We start from the raw sequence: 16,593 nt of genomic DNA, 5'->3' as shown, positions 1-16,593 counted from the left end.
GTAATAAACTGGTGAGCTAAAACGTGTATTTTTTCAGTTTATTCCATTTGTAAGTGGGGCTGACGTTGAACTTTAGAGGGTTATTTGTGTTACAATAATGCATATATCCTGTTAAATGAAAAATGCAACATTTTAATCCAAATGCCTCGAGCGAAAGAAAAAACAAAACCTGCCGGTTCCGGCCATCTAAACATATCACGCCACGTGCAAACCGCACGCCATTTGTGCATATTTCAAACCTGTCAACGTGTGACGACGACGACGACTATGGTGTGTGTTTTGCTTGAGTTGTTCATGCCACGTCGCCGTTATAAAAGTTTAATCCTTCCAATGGATGACCGTCACATGTAACCCGCCGGTAAATAAAAGTGGTGCTTCCATTATGCTCGGCTATTATGTAGTACACCGCAGCTGACTGACTGACGAAGTCACGTCACACTCCTCCGATTTCCGAAACGACGAAAAATGCAAAATCCTTTTTTTTTTCTCCCTCACCTTACCTGACGAGGACTCCCAACTCGCTCCCCCTACCGGGGGCTGCGGCATTACATCTATCTTGTTGGCGAGTGTTTCCGGCGTTTCGTTGCGTCCTTTTGCGCGTCCGACACATTCAGATTTATTCAAATCGTTCCCACTTGGTTTCAGGTGGTTCCGAGGGTGGTTGGGGATTTGTATTTGTAATATTGATTTTTGTACTTTGAACATTGTTTTGCTCTCTGCATTTTGTAGTTTTGTTTAATGTATAGTTGATATTATTTTAAAATGCCCTAATCCTGATTAGTACTAACTCAAAAATAACGTATAGTATTATGCCCAAGACTATTTCAAAAATTTTATACAAAAACATTGAACTATATGAAAGTACACACCTGAATTTTCAAGTTTTGCAAAATCATGCGGAAAATTTGCCAGACCACCGACTGGATCGGTTGCATGTCGTTCGTTCAGTCTACTAAATCCTCATTTACCCCCCTACCTTAATCCCCCTTTCCAAAAATGGCTTTGTTTTGCTGGCTGCAAAGCTCTTTTCTATATTTGCTGGTGCTTTTCCAGTGCAGGACACACGCTTCCATGTGTGTGTGTGCTTTTGTGTACATAAGAGTATCCTCCCTCTCTCTCTGTACATGGTCCGGTGCCCCCAAATGTCTTTCCCCTTCCAAAAGCCCCTCCTCGAGTAAAAAAAACCATCAACAGCTTCGAAAATTGGCTTAGCCGGCTCTTCTAATTTCGCCCTTCCGTTTTGTTTGTGCTCTTCTCCAAACCTTTATTTACAGCTCCAGTCAAAGCGTGAAATGTTTTTCAAATCCGAAAGCAACAGCCCGTCGGGACCGCCCCCGAATCCACCGGTGTTGGGCAATCTCAACCTGGCAAACAACAACGTTGTGGTAAGTGTCGTCGTCTGCCTCTTACCTCGTGCACACTTCCTTCTATTGCTGCTGCTGCTGCTCAGAACAATCGGGACAATCAGGGGGCGAGACACTTTTTTTTTTCTTTCTTTCTTTTTGGAGTATGTTTGGGCAAGTGCTTCAAGGATGTTGATGTCTCCACGCGAGAGCAGCTCTCGTGAAGCGAACTTGATGCCAAATTAGTGCAGCCAAGTGCCAAATGATGCAGGTCGTCAGCTGGTTTTGGTGGAGACGCGTGGCGTTTTATTTCTCAGAGAGGGAATCCTAATTCAGGGATGTGCTTACGACTTTGACTCCAGATTTGCAGGAAGGCCAAACTCCACCGACATTGATTAACTCCCAAACAAATAATCCGACTTCGACTCCACCTCTGATTCCGACTCCAGTTTTTCAAATTTTGCTGACTCCGACTCCAGATAGCAAAAAGACCAAACTCTACCGATTCTGACTCGACAGCGTTGTTGTAAATCTCTGGAAAATCTTAATCAATTTTTAAGGAAATAAAAAAAATCACAAAATACAAATTAAAAACTGTTCTGCAAGACATCCAAATATGGTCAAAAGATTTGTTTTGTTCATTTAATCGCATCATTTTTTTTTTTAATTTGTGTTTTTATGTTATTCAAAAACATCCAAAAAGCAAAAAAAAAGACAGATATTATTGTTCTTAACGATAAAGCTAATTTTTCTGAGTACAATGACCCTTTGTACGACTACAAAAGATTTAAAATGGAATTTTCAATCTATTTCAAAAAATTAAACTTTTCCGACCTTCTTGACAGAAAAGGTCCTACTTGACAGCTCGTTCCAAGGGGACAGTTGATCCACTGTAAAATGTTGTTTTGTCATTTTTTTGCATGAAAATGAAAAAAAAAATCATCAGAAATGGGTTTTAATCGTGTTTTTAGCCGTTGTATATAAAAATTTACATAGGGCTTTGAGACCCTATTGAATTGATTATGATTTACACTTCAAACCGTTATCTGTATGTTATAGGATAAAGAGGGATAAAGCTTACAAAATTCAATTGCCCTATTTTTTTTTAATTGAGAATTCAAACACTTGAACATGCAAAAATTCAAAAATTTGAAAATATTAAAAAAGTTATGACGGTGTCATTTGAAGTACAAAAAACTATACATTTAAAAATTTCACATTTTAGATATTTTCATATATGGGTCATTCCATCTCAACTGTGCACGAAAAAGTGCAAATTTGAAAATTACCCTCTCCGATCCTGCTCAAATTTGGCTGAGCTGTTGATACTATCAAAACATGCAAGAATCCCGAATTTCATCCAAATCGGACCACCCCCTCCATTTTTGTACCTCCCCAAAAAATCGATTTTTGGCCAAACCTCCTAGTTTCAAACGGCGATAGCTCAGGAACCACAAATCTCAGAAGGTCGTTCTTGGACTCAATTTTGAAGGAAATCGGACGTAGAATCCATTTCCGTGATCAAAATGTTGATTAATTTATTTTTTCTACCTGTATTGCGCAATTGAAAACATTAAACGGCCGTATCTCAAAACACCCCAACTTATTTTTTTTATTTGACCTCACCATCGTGTTCTCCGGCCAATTTTACATAAGAATCACCGATCGACAGAAATGAATATGTTTCGTTCCAGAGATATCGAATTTTAAAGTTTTGTGTTTTCGAGATTACCTGCATCAGCTTCATTCGCCGCATCTGCTAGAAGCAAACAGGCGGGCTGATCAATAACTGCTAACTGGCCATTTATTGAAATAATATTTCATCATAAATAACCTTCATCAAATTGAGCAAAAATTAACTGTATAATACTGTAGGAAACTGAAGTTTAATCGCAAATGTTTATCTGCTCATTCGGGATTCTTGCATGTTTTGATAGTATCAACAGCTCTGCCAAATTTGAGCAGGATCGGAGAGGGTAATTTTCAAATGCTGTTCCGCTTCAGATGGAATGACCCATATATATATTTTTAATTGGGTTCTTCACAGAATCGGTCAATTGCATAACATTTATTTTTTTTTTTGTGGTTGTAAGTTATGATGGGAACAACGTAGAACTAAAAACCCGATTTAATCCCACCAGGGGTGAGATAGAGCCTTTCTTACTAAAGAATATAACTTCTTTCAATTCACAACATCAACTTGATACAAAAAATCTTATAGCAAGGTATTATTAATGATGTGTTTTCTAAAAGAAATTGAAAACGCAATTTTCACCAATAGAATATTTTTAATCGTACACATTCTTAATCAAACAAGCGTTTATGACAAACGCTAGCATCGCTAGCATCCAATGCGCAAGTGACGACACACACCGCGGTTTTGGTTTTCTAGTTTTGGTACGAGCCCAAAAACCGAACAAAGCAGGCGCAAAGCAAAACCGAGTTAACCGCACAGTGGGAAGCTTGCCATTCAGCGTCTACGAAAGTGAGAGAGTCAGAGATAGATATTTTTACAACCGCACCACTACACACTCAATCGCAATACCTTAGGTAGATAGCCATTGGCGTCGCGAGCATTGAAAACTTTGAAAACGATATAAAGCTTAGAAGCTTAGAAAGCTCCTATTGGAATCCAATGAACTCTGTTAAATAAAACGACACGACAAATGAAGCCTACTTAAAGGCGATTTTAGGAGCACACGGGAAACAAATTGATTGTACCCGGATGAATGTCCTATGTCAAAAAAGTTTTTGCATTAACATTGGACAGTTATGCAAAAACGGACAGAGCAAAGAAACCGAAAAGCTACGATATCTTACATGTTGAAGGAAACATCGGTAGACAAGCTACTACGAACGAGTATAAGTCGAGCCGAAACATATGCGCCAGCATTCTCGCGCCAGTATTCGAAGCTCAACTTGACAACTTGTCGACTTGGCGACGAAGCGTCTAAAATCGATGCAGTGTGATTTTTTAGCGATTTTTCGGTTTAAAATTCATGCTGAATCGACATATTTACGAAGCTGGAAATGACGTCCAGGCTTAAAGTAAAACCTATACCTTTCTTTAGTAAGAAAGGCAAAAAGTAAATCGTTCTAAAAATTGATCGGGATTGCCGATCGATGTCTAATTTGTTTCAGATGCTCACTCATGGTCTGTACTATGAATGTAGTAAGAAATTTCGGATAAAATCAGAATTGAAAAATGTTGGCGAATGTCACCAGGTGGGCTTTTACCTTTTTTTAGGGATTTTTTTTCTTATGGTAGGTTAATCAAATGGCTCTAACTCCAGAACCATATTATGAATCTGGATGAAAATTTGGGAGGTTGTAGAGCTCGAAAAATGCAATATTTGAGATAAATAAAAGATATGAAAATTAAAAAAATGGACCATATTTTCATTTGAAAACTGTGTATTTTGTTGAAAAGTCTGGCTGCATCCGAAAACAGATGGATAATTCGAAATTTGCGCGGCAACTCGCCCAGGTTCAGCACACTAGCTTTCATCTGCATTTAGAAGAATCGAAATCGGATTTATGGGAGCTGAGAACGGCGCGACACAAAATTTAGCAAAATTTTACCACATACGAACATCACTCGACCTCCACGGAATTTATTTTCTCAAAATTCGAGGGTTCGAGATGGACGAGTTCTGTCAAGGTGAATCGATAGAGCGTCGAAAATCGATGCAGTGTGATTTTTTAGCGATTTTTCGGATTAAAATTCATGCTGAATCGACATATTTACGAAGCTGGAAATGACGTCCAGGCTTAAAGTAAAACCTATACCTTTCTTTAGTAAGAAAGGCAAAAAATATATATTTATATTTTTTTTATTAGCTTTTTCCTCAAAAAAGTATAATTTCCAAAAAAAATCGTTTTTTATTTTTAAGCATGTCACTGGCAGCTTTTTAGCTACACAAAAGTATTGACACATTTTTTAAACAGAGATATATTTTTTTGAAAAAAAAACATGATTTCAAGCAAAACATTGTAATAGGGCCGAAGCCGAAGTGTAAACAAAGAATCTATCCTGCTCACGTTAGTTGATGTTTACATTAGAAACGAGCAGGATAGACTCTCTGTTTACACTTCGGCTTCGGCCCTATTACAATGTTTTGCTTGATTTAAAAAAATCTATTATACAGTCCAGACTCAATTATCCGAAGTTCGATTATCGGAAGGTTTGTATGGGACTTCGAGTGATCAAAACACAAGAAATAAACATGTTTCGTATTTTTTTTTCTTATTTTAAACATCAAATTCGAGGTTCTGCGACCCCATGTTTATAAAATAAAAATAAATTTAGAATGGTTGATTGCCTGTAATTTTTTTTTATTTATCGCCATTTATACCATCTTGGCTACAAAAATTCTGAGCAATTCTCTCAGATTTGGGTCATTTGATTTTTTTTGTATTTTTTTATCAGGCTGAAACTTATTTGGTGTCTTCGGTATGCCCAAAGAAGCCATTTTGCATCATTAGTTTGTCCATATAATTTTCCATACAAATTGTGCAGCTGTCTATACAAAAATGATGTATGAAAATTCAAAAATTTATATCTATTGAAGAAATTTTTTGATCGATTTGGTGTCTTCGGCAAAGTTGTAGGTAAGAATAAAGACTACACTGAAAAAAAACTATACACGGTAAACAATTTTTAGTGATTGTTAATTTATTTTTTTGTCACTAAAACTTGATTTGCCACAAAACATTATTTTTAATTTTTTGATTTGTTTTAGGGGACATCAAATGCCAATTTTTCAGAAATTTCCAGGTTGTGCAAAAAATCTTTGACCGGGTTATGAATTTCTGAATCAATACAGATTTTTTTTTTAAATCGAAATATTCCATGTAAAATCAAATTTGAAATAAAAAAGTACTTTAGTGAAATTTTGATAAAGTGTACCGTTTTCAAGTTAAAGCCATTTTAGTTAACTTTTTTGAAAATAGTCGCAGTTTTCCATTTATTTAATTAGTGCACATGTTTGCCGATTTTTTCGAAAACAATATTTTCAAAAATTTCAAATCAAGACTAACATTTCAAAAGGGCGTATATTGAACGTTTGGCCCTTTTGAAATGTTAGTCTTGATTTGAAACTTGATTTCACGAACGTTTCATATTTTAACTTTGTAAATCGGACAAGTAATTGCTGAGATATCGACGTTGGAAAATGGTGGGTTGTTTTGGGTGAAACTTAGAAAACCTTAATTTTCCTGTTTTAAAACCTTTGCATGGCAATATCTCAGCAATTTAAGGTCGTATCAACAAAGTTCAAAATAGCAAAATATAGAGAATTTTCTCAAAAGTGGGCAAACATGTGCACTAATTAAAAAAAAGAAATTTTCATAAATGTTACCTAAAATGGCTTTAACTTGAAAATGGTGTACTGTATCAAAATTTTACTTAGGTATTTTTTGACAATTTCACAGTGATTCACAGTCAGTCGATTTTTTTCATTTTCAATTCATCTTGGCAACTAGGTATTTGTCTGATTTTCAAAGTTAAATAAGATAATTGTAGGGATTTTTCCTATTAAAAAAAGTTATAATTTTTCATAAATTGAAACTGAAATTGACTTACATACAAAAAAAACTCTATTTTTTTTCTACCTGGAATTAACCCTCAAATAACGTTAACATGAAACGGTACGTTTTATAAAATAAAGTTTAGTAGGGGAAATTCTCATATGTTTGGCAGGATAAGCACGCCACCCAATTTTTTGATTTTGTAAAACTTTGATAAAAGCTTGCTTGCTCTCTTCCTATTTATCAATTAAAACGCTTTTTATGAGAGCTATAATTTAACGTCCAAGTGCTGATATTCCTTACTTCTCTATTGTTTTTTAAAGTGAAACTATTTTTTATTTTTTTTTATTCTTTATATCACAGAAAAAAAAAGATCCGCACTTCTCTATGGCTTTGGCTGAATTAATAGTGCAAAACGCCTTCTTTGGACAAAGAAAAGATACGAAAAATAGGGTTAGATTATATCCAAGTTTCTTTTCTTGTCAACATTAATCACTGCAATTCATCCGAGAATACAGCGGCCAATCCTACTGCGTTGTGTTTACCGCAAATAGGATTCTGTGAACGGACCACAATTCACAGAATCAGCAGGGAAGGACGGATGCGTAGACCTACCGTACCAAACATCCTGATGATACAAAAAGTTAAAATTTAAAGTTAAAATTTTTATGATGAAAACACAAATGTGAAGGCCTCGTGATTTATGTACGATCCCTTATTGTTTCTGGTGCCTTGGTCATGTTTAATTTTACAACCTTGTATTTCACTCTATCATTTAAAAAAAAAGTGTTTTCCACTTGAATAATGCCAAGACATTATCCATCCGTTGAATTTTGTCAATCTTTTTTTTTTTGTTTTTTTTTATCTAGATTTTTTTAACGATGATTCTTAAATATTTTTGTTTAGTTATATCTTACAAAAAAGTGTCTCGAGTTATTCCAAAAACTTACTGCAAATCATCACACCATACAGCTTAATGTTCATTTTCTAATAACTTTTTTATGATTTCCGACTCCCTTTTCGCAGAATAACAGCGCATCGCACCTAAACAATGCCAATTCCACCAGCGACAAGCATTCAATTAACTCGCATACTAACAGCAGCGGCGGCGGCGGCGGTGGCCTGCCTTCTAACAACTCGGTCTCTAACATGAACAACACCAACAACAACAACCACAACAACAATAGTATCAATCACAGCAGCAGCGCCACCAGCAACGGAACGAACGGCGGCGGCGTCAACGGGTTGGCCAACAGTTTGAACAGCATTTCGTTGAAGGAGAAGCGGGATGCGATTTTGAACGCGAACCACCATGGGGATGGGCTGCTGATTCAGAACAATGGGCACCACGACTCGAACAAGATCCTGAACGAGCGACACGAGAAGGAGAAGCCGGTGGTGAAGTCGAAGCCGAAGGAGCTGGACGGGTACGTTGGGTTCGCGAATCTGCCGAATCAGGTGTACCGGAAGGCGGTGAAGAAGGGCTTCGAGTTTACGCTGATGGTGGTGGGCGAGTCCGGGCTCGGCAAGTCTACGCTGATCAATTCGATGTTCTTGTCGGAGGTGTACCACGCCGAGCAGCATCCGGGCCCGTCCAAGCGGGTCAAGAAGACGGTCGCGGTCGAGAGCACAAAAGTATTACTGAAGGAGAACGGGGTGAACCTGATGCTGACGGTGGTGGACACGCCCGGGTTCGGCGATGCCGTCGACAACAGCAACTGGTAAGATATTTTGTCTGTTTATTGGAGTATAGAGCTGATTGTTGATTCTTGATTCCAGCTGGATCCCGGTGGTGGACTTTGTCGAGAGCAAGTACGAGGAGTATCTGACGGCGGAGTCGCGCGTCCACCGGACGGCCATTCCGGACACGCGCGTGCACGTGTGTCTGTACTTTATCGCCCCGTCCGGCCACGGACTGAAACCGCTGGACATTGAGTTCATGCAGCGGCTGTGCGATAAGGTCAACATCATTCCGGTCATTGCCAAAGCGGACACGCTCACGCCCGAGGAGATTACGGCGTTCAAGAAGCAGGTTCGTTTTTGTTTTGTTTTGTGATGAGTCGTTGCCCAACTAACGTGACGATGTTCCGCAGATTCTCAACGAGATCGCCCAGCACAAGATCAAGATCTACGACTTCCCGGAACCGCTGGAGGAGGAGGAGGACGCCAAGACGCTCCGGCAGCTGAGAAGTCGCGTTCCGTTCGCCGTGGTCGGTGCTAATGCAATCATCGAGATTGACGGACGCAAAGTGCGTGGCCGTCGGTATCCGTGGGGTGTAGCCGAAGGTTTGCAATTGTTCACGTCGTCATGTAGAACATCATTGTAATTCTATTTTACATTTCCAGTTGAAAACCTAGATCACTGTGATTTCATTGCACTCCGAAATATGGTTATCCGGACACATTTGCAGGACCTGAAGGATGTGACCAACAACGTGCACTACGAAAATTACCGCTGTCGAAAGCTGGCCGGTCTCGGCAACGACGGAAAGACCAAAATGAGCAACAAGTAAGTCGCGCACCTTACACCCAACAACACCAACATCAAACTTTCCCGGCTAACGGACCTGTAAATATAGATCACAAACTTTCCTTCAACTACTTTCACACCCATCGGAACGGCTCGGATGAGCGTGAAACGCAAATCAAACACAATAGTATCAAACCAATCAAATGTAGTTCAAACCCTTTTCCTCACACACCAAAGCCGCCCCACCTAATTCGACTAATTTGCGCGCGCAAAACGCTAGCTCTCAAAAACTCAAAATTCACTCTCATTTACCTTCACACCTCTCACCCATTCAGCTTATGCAATATTGGAACGATTAATGCAAACTCATTTGGTACTGGATGGTAAGTCTTTCGTTTCGTTTCTGCTTTCGACAAATCGCTGTTTTTCTTGAGTTTAGTATTCTACCTACTAACCTGATTTTTTTTTCTTTCTCTGAGTGTATCGAAATTGACCATAACCGCCAAATTTGCATGCCCGCTTCAAAAATCCATCAAAAAAAAAATCTATCTCATCACTTTGTTGTTGCACATTGTAGAAAACCCCAATTTCGGAAAATTCGTCCCACTACCTTTTTCTAATCTCACCCGTACCACCCGCAGGAACCCGCTGGCCCAGATGGAGGAGGAAAAGCGCGAGCACGAGTCCAAGATGAAGAAGATGGAGGCGGAGATGGAGCAGGTGTTCGAGATGAAGGTCAAGGAGAAGAAGCAGAAGCTCAAGGACTCGGAGGCCGAGCTGACGCGGAGGCACGAGGAGCGGAAAAAGGTGAGCGCGGGGGGCTGTGGCACTGTTGTTAAGGATACCTCACTCAGGTCTTGAAATCGAGAAAGAAAGGCAACAGTTTTTAAATTTGCTAATTCTTTTCAAAGGTCGTTTGGATCGGGTTTTAAAACCACATGTTTCCAATTACTTGTAGTTTTGAATGAGGAACATTCTTAAAAATTGTTAAAAAATACATGTTTGTTTCAAGAAAAAGCTAAAGAAAGTAATTCAAACCTAGCCGGCAGTGAAATTAAGGGAAAGTATGGATTGAATCAAATTTTGATTATACTGATACTCTTTGCTGAATCGTTTACTGCCATGAACTTTAAAAATGTCGAGTATTGTAACAGATTAAACTTAAAAAAAAAAATTATGCCTTAATACTTTATTCCAAACCCAAAAGAATCGTCAAACAAAGAATGATTACAATGACAAATGTTCATCTCTCACCAGGCACTGGAGCTGCAAATCCGCGAGCTGGAGGACCGCCGGAAGGCGTTCGAGATGGAGAAGGGCGAGTGGGAACAGTCGAACGGCGTCACGCTGGAGGATCTCCGACGCAAAAGCCTCGAGGCAAACAGCAAAGAGTAAGTCAAAGATTTTCTTTCTTTTTTCAATCTCCCACCTACATTGAGATTCTCTCTCAAGCCCGAGAAAAAACCGAACCAAAAATAATGGAACCGCTTCCTGTCTGTGCTAAAAACCAAACTCACCCTCTTTCCTGGTTTCATGCGAATCCTTCTATTTATTTTTATTATTTTTAAACACACTAAATTCACTAATTCCTAAGTTTGCCACATACACCCCCACTAAAAGTGCTGCACTTTATGAAAACGCGAGGCAAATTCGCACATTTACTTTGGTCCGAGCTGCAAATTATTCTTTAATTTTTGAGAAAAGCTTTCCACCCACATAAAAGGTGAGAAACGATCTCGCGTCGAAAGGTGTTAGTAAACTGCTGGGATATAATATTGTTGTAATCACGTTTTTAAGTCATATAACGTCTGTGCCTTTACTCAAGCTCAATGGAACAAAGCAATTTTATTTTTCGGAAATGGTTTTTTGTGTTTCAAATCTGTGTGGTTTCACTTTTACTCTCTATTTTGCCTATGGTTTACAAACTGCTCTACTTCCCTTTTATTCCAACTTATACTCGCTTCACTTTTCTAACACCTCCTCAATGACTCATCCCTCGTTTCGTTATTTATCTTTCAACCGGTCACCCCCCATCTGTAATCCTTCTTTTTTTTCTCAAAAATCATTCGCGTTTCTAGAAGAAGAAAAAAAAAACACTGACTTTTTACAATGTTCGACCCCAAAATCTCTTTCAAATATGCCCCTCCCTAATTTGCTCTGATGTCTCACATTATGTTAAAACGACGTTTTCTTTATTTTCTCTTCCTTTTCTTTAACGACACACTTATTTTCCAAATCTTTTTGTGATTACGAAAAAAAACCAAACCAATCGAAACCCTTCAATCAATCCGTGATATCAATGTTGTTTGAATGTCCATTGGTTCGAATCCGCCTCAAAAATAATAAAGGAAAAGAAATTTTTGTGTGAGTAATCCATATCTGCTGCTGACTCTCTCTCTTTCTCTTTTTTAACCTCTCCTTACCGCTATGTTTGCTGAATTTCTTGTTATCATTTCGATTTCGTTGTTGGCGTTTCAGTTGCGTTGTGATTTGGATTTTGCCCAGTTTTTTTTTACGTTGAAAAAAAGGAACACAAAATTTGCAAAAGCGTACCACGTACTCGCTCTATCTCTCTATCCTCTATCTCTAAATTCCTCCTAGACACTGCAGAAACATTGAAATTTTCCCCTAACATTAGGTATTCTTTTTCCTTGGTTCAACGTGTTTGGTTTTGTTGTCTGAGTTTCTTCGGTTTTCCTTTTTTTGCGTTGGTTTCTTTTTATGGTTTATCTTAGATAGTGAGAAATGCGTCTGCTCGGGTTTACAAGTGGTGTGCGATATAGTGCAATGGTATTTTGCTTAACATTTATAAGTAAAACTTTGTTATTGTTATGCCAATGCAATGAAATTCTCCCAAAATTATTTCTTCAAATTAAAATTTTGTATTCTTTCTCCAAATTTTCAATCAAACAAATCGTTTGTGTATTTTTACCTTTTCACAGTAGACTTTTTACCGTGAAATAAATTCTATTGACAAAAAATTTGAAAAATATTTCCCACAGCCTAATTCATCCATATTATGTAAAATTTTCAATGCTTCCACTAAGAATATATTTTCTGATAATGGAGTATTATGTTTCAAAATTCAAATATTTAAAAAAACTCAAAATATCATATATTATGTATTTATAAAAAATTTCACAAAATACCGTTTTTTTTTTGTTGCGAAAATTCTAAAATTTTCATGGTTTGCAATATGGATATCAAACGAAGCAAAATGTTGAATGTTTTTTCACTTAATTTTATTTTTTTTTGTAAAATACTCTGAAAATTTGAGTATTTAAATTTTAAAAGTATTTAAAATTTGAGTATTTTGAAAAATTACAGTGTTTTGTAAAAATTTAGTGCAAATTATAAAAATTCGAGTATTTTCAAAAAATACTGTATCTTGTGATTTTGTGTTTACAAAACACTCTAATAAAGTTAAAATGCATACAAAATTTCGCGAATTTTAAAAAATCAAGATATTTTTTTAAATTTTTGCTGTTCTACAAAAAAAATAATGATGGGGTTTAATGCAACATTTGGCTTCGTTTGGTACTCAAGTTGTAAATTATTAAAATTTTAGTATTTTTCAAAAAATACGTGATTTTGTGAATAATTGAGTATTTCACAAAAAAAACTCTAATAAATTTAAAATGCAAGACTTTTTTCTTCGTTTGAAATAATACGGTATTTTGTAAAAAAAATAATGTTTTACAAAAAAAAAACAAAAACTCTAAAAAAGTGAAAATGCATGTCAAATTTTGCGACGTTTACGAACTAATTTTTTTTAGTATTTTTTAATCAAAAATACGTTATTCTGTTATTTTTATTAAAGTTTCTTAGTGAAAGCTTTGAAAATCTAGCTTAATATGATTGTATTAAGTCAATTTCGAAAACAAAATATTAAAATTGAGTTATTGTCAATAAGATTGTCGTCCCGACAACTTTGATATTTTCGAATAATAAGAACCATTTTTGCATAAAGGAAAAGAAATTTTTGTGTGAGTAATCCATATCTGCTGCTGACTCTCTCTCTCTTTCTCTTTTTTAACCTCTCCTTACCGCTATGTTTGCTGATTTTCTTGCTATTATTTCGATTCTGTTGTTGGCGTTTCAGTTGCGTTGTGATTTGGTTTTGACCAGTTTTTTTACGTTAATAAAAAAGAACACAAAATTTGCAAAAACGTACCTCGTACTCGCTCTCTCTCTCTTTCTATTCTCTATCTCTAAATTCCTCCTAGACACTGCAAAAACATTGAAATTTTCCCTTACATTAGGTATTCTTTTTCCTTGGTTCAACGTGTTTGGTTTTGTTGTCTGAGTTTCTTCGGTTTCCCTTTTTTGCGTTGGTTTCTTTTTTTATGGTTTTTCTTAGATAGTGAGAAATGCGTCTGCTCGGGTTTCCAAGTGGTGTGCGATATAGTGCAACGGTATTTTGCTTGCCATTTATAAGTAAAACTTTGTTATTGTTATGCCAATGCAATGAAATTCTCCCAAAATTATTTCTTCAAATTAAAATTTTGTATTCTTTCTCCAAATTTTCAATCAAACAAATCGTTTGTGTATTTTTACCTTTTCACAGTAGACTTTTTACCGTGAAATAAATTCTATTGACAAAAAATTTGAAAAATATTTCCCACAGCCTAATTCATCCATATTATGTAAAATTTTCAATGCTTCCACTAAGAATATATTTTCTGATAATGGAGTATTATGTTTCAAAATTCAAATATTTAAAAAAACTCAAAATATCATATATTATGTATTTATAAAAAATTTCACAAAATACCGTTTTTTTTTTGTTGCGAAAATTCTAAAATTTTCATGGTTTGCAATATGGATATCAAACGAAGCAAAATGTTGAATGTTTTTTCACTTAATTTTATTTTTTTTTGTAAAATACTCTGAAAATTTGAGTATTTAAATTTTAAAAGTATTTAAAATTTGAGTATTTTGAAAAATTACAGTGTTTTGTAAAAATTTAGTGCAAATTATAAAAATTCGAGTATTTTCAAAAAATACTGTATCTTGTGATTTTGTGTTTACAAAACACTCTAATAAAGTTAAAATGCATACAAAATTTCGCGAATTTTAAAAAATCAAGATATTTTTTTAAATTTTTGCTGTTCTACAAAAAAAATAATGATGGGGTTTAATGCAACATTTGGCTTCGTTTGGTACTCAAGTTGTAAATTATTAAAATTTTAGTATTTTTCAAAAAATACGTGATTTTGTGAATAATTGAGTATTTCACAAAAAAAACTCTAATAAATTTAAAATGCAAGACTTTTTTCTTCGTTTGAAATAATACGGTATTTTGTAAAAAAAATAATGTTTTACAAAAAAAAAACAAAAACTCTAAAAAAGTGAAAATGCATGTCAAATTTTGCGACGTTTACGAACTAATTTTTTTTAGTATTTTTTAATCAAAAATACGTTATTCTGTTATTTTTATTAAAGTTTCTTAGTGAAAGCTTTGAAAATCTAGCTTAATATGATTGTATTAAGTCAATTTCGAAAACAAAATATTAAAATTGAGTTATTGTCAATAAGATTGTCGTCCCGACAACTTTGATATTTTCGAATAATAAGAACCATTTTTGCAGGACTGCTGCCAGAGTTCTAAGGACGAACCATTGGTGGAATATGTTTACTTTGGTCATAGGAAAGGTCCTACTGTCGATAAATGCCAAGTGGTCCCATGTGAATTTAGTCTAATTTTGAATAAAATAATTGCAAAATAATTTTTCGCCGTAATTTACCGTGATTAGCCGCGAGTTTGCTCCAGCAGCATGCCAAGGGCCGGCCGTGGCCGTGGCAGTTCGAGTGCGGCCTCGAAAAACCCGCGAAGTTCGTCTACCGGCCGTGTGCAAAAAGGTAAACAAACCAACGCCGTGTCGACCGCCATCGCACAGGGGAGAGTGAGCGCAAAAGGCATCGACAAAAAGTTACTACATCCCGGATATGTTCCGAGATCACCAGTGCGAACCCGTTCCGGTACCTCCGGTGCCACGACCAGTGGCACATCAACATCCGCCAACATCCCCATCAGGAACGAGTTCCAGATGCTGAGCGACGATGAAGAAAACAACAACAACAACACCGACGGTAGCAGCACTACCGACGACGACGACGACGATGATGGTCGTGCACGGAAAAAAGTGCCGACGTCAAAAAAGAACAACTCTCCAGCGGAACGTAGACCACCTCCAATTTTTGTTTTGGACACGTTGGCGGACGATGTTGACGAGTTGCTGGAAGGCCTCGGATATTGTCTGAAAATCGGTAAGTCGGCAGTGCAAGTGATTACACTGAGCAAAAAAGATTTCGACCTGGTGCTTGAAGAACTGAAGCGTAGCAACTTCAACTTCTACACATACGACCCAGAGAAGCCCCCTGTTAAGGTCGTCTTGCAGGGTTACCAAGACCGTCCGATCGCCGACCTGAAGCGACACCTCTCGAACGCCGGAATAAAACCGCGGGAGATTAAAGTGCTCTCGCGCAAGACAACGGTCACGGGTGTGCACACTCTGTACCTGTTGTACTTCGACCGCGGCACCGTCAAGATCCAAGACCTGCGGCGGACTAAGACGTTGGACGGTTTTTGGGTAAACTGGCGGTTTTACTCCAAAAACCCGACGGACGTAGCGCAATGCCACCGTTGCCAGAAATTCGGCCACGGCTCGCGGAACTGCAACCTCCGGCCCCGCTGCGTGAAGTGCGGTGAATCACACCTCTCCGAGGCGTGCGCACTGCCACGAAAGGCGGACTTGGGGGACAAGGCAGAACAAACCAAGCCGCGCGTAAAGTGCGCGAACTGTGACGGCAACCATACCGGCAATTACCGCGGATGCGTCGCGCGCAAGGCCTACCTCGAGGAGCAGGAAAAGAGGAAGAAGAAAGCCCACCCTCCTCAGCGAAGTACGAGCGCAGCCGTTCCTGCAGCTGGACAGCCTACGGTTCCAGCGGACAATCCAGCGATCCCTCCTGGATGGGGGCGTTCGTTTGCCAGCGTGGTCGCTGCCGGTAGCGGCGATGCGGCCCAGCAAGGAGTCACCGGGGAAGATCTCTTTACCCTGCCGGAGTTCTTTGCTCTCGCGGGGGAGATGATGACGCGGTTTCGGAGCTGCCGTAACAAGGCGGAGCAATTTCTGGCCCTCGGGGAGCTGATGATCAAGCACATCTATAATTGATTATTTTTGTCTGTGATCTAGTTTTAAGCTTTCTCTTTATCTATCCTTTTCCCATTGCACTTTCTGTAAGTTT

General features: G+C 37.7%; 1 protein-coding gene across 5 annotated transcripts in view; it reads left to right on the top strand.

Moving 5' to 3' along the window:
* Positions 1–16,593, top strand: part of LOC120422874 (septin-7) — a 50,350-nt gene that overhangs the window by 25,372 nt on the left and 8,385 nt on the right. For 3 of the 5 annotated variants that reach the window (XM_039586426.2, XM_039586421.2, XM_039586422.2), the window contains exons 3-10: positions 1,275–1,385; positions 7,899–8,593; positions 8,652–8,904; positions 8,966–9,158; positions 9,219–9,381; positions 9,678–9,725; positions 9,984–10,149; positions 10,600–10,733. In XM_039586426.2, coding sequence (XP_039442360.1) covers positions 1,275–1,385; positions 7,899–8,593; positions 8,652–8,904; positions 8,966–9,158; positions 9,219–9,381; positions 9,678–9,725; positions 9,984–10,149; positions 10,600–10,733 — 1,763 coding nt within the window. The remainder of the gene's footprint in view (positions 1–1,274; positions 1,386–7,898; positions 8,594–8,651; positions 8,905–8,965; positions 9,159–9,218; positions 9,382–9,677; positions 9,726–9,983; positions 10,150–10,599; positions 10,734–16,593) is intronic. The other 2 variants (XM_039586425.2, XM_039586424.2) reach the window with 2 other exon arrangements.

This window comes from Culex pipiens, chromosome 3 (genome assembly GCF_016801865.2).
Source record: "Culex pipiens pallens isolate TS chromosome 3, TS_CPP_V2, whole genome shotgun sequence".
NCBI classification, from domain to species: domain Eukaryota; kingdom Metazoa; phylum Arthropoda; class Insecta; order Diptera; family Culicidae; genus Culex; species Culex pipiens.
Note: the sequence above shows the minus strand (reverse complement) of the source record. Positions and strands in the feature narration are given on the sequence as shown.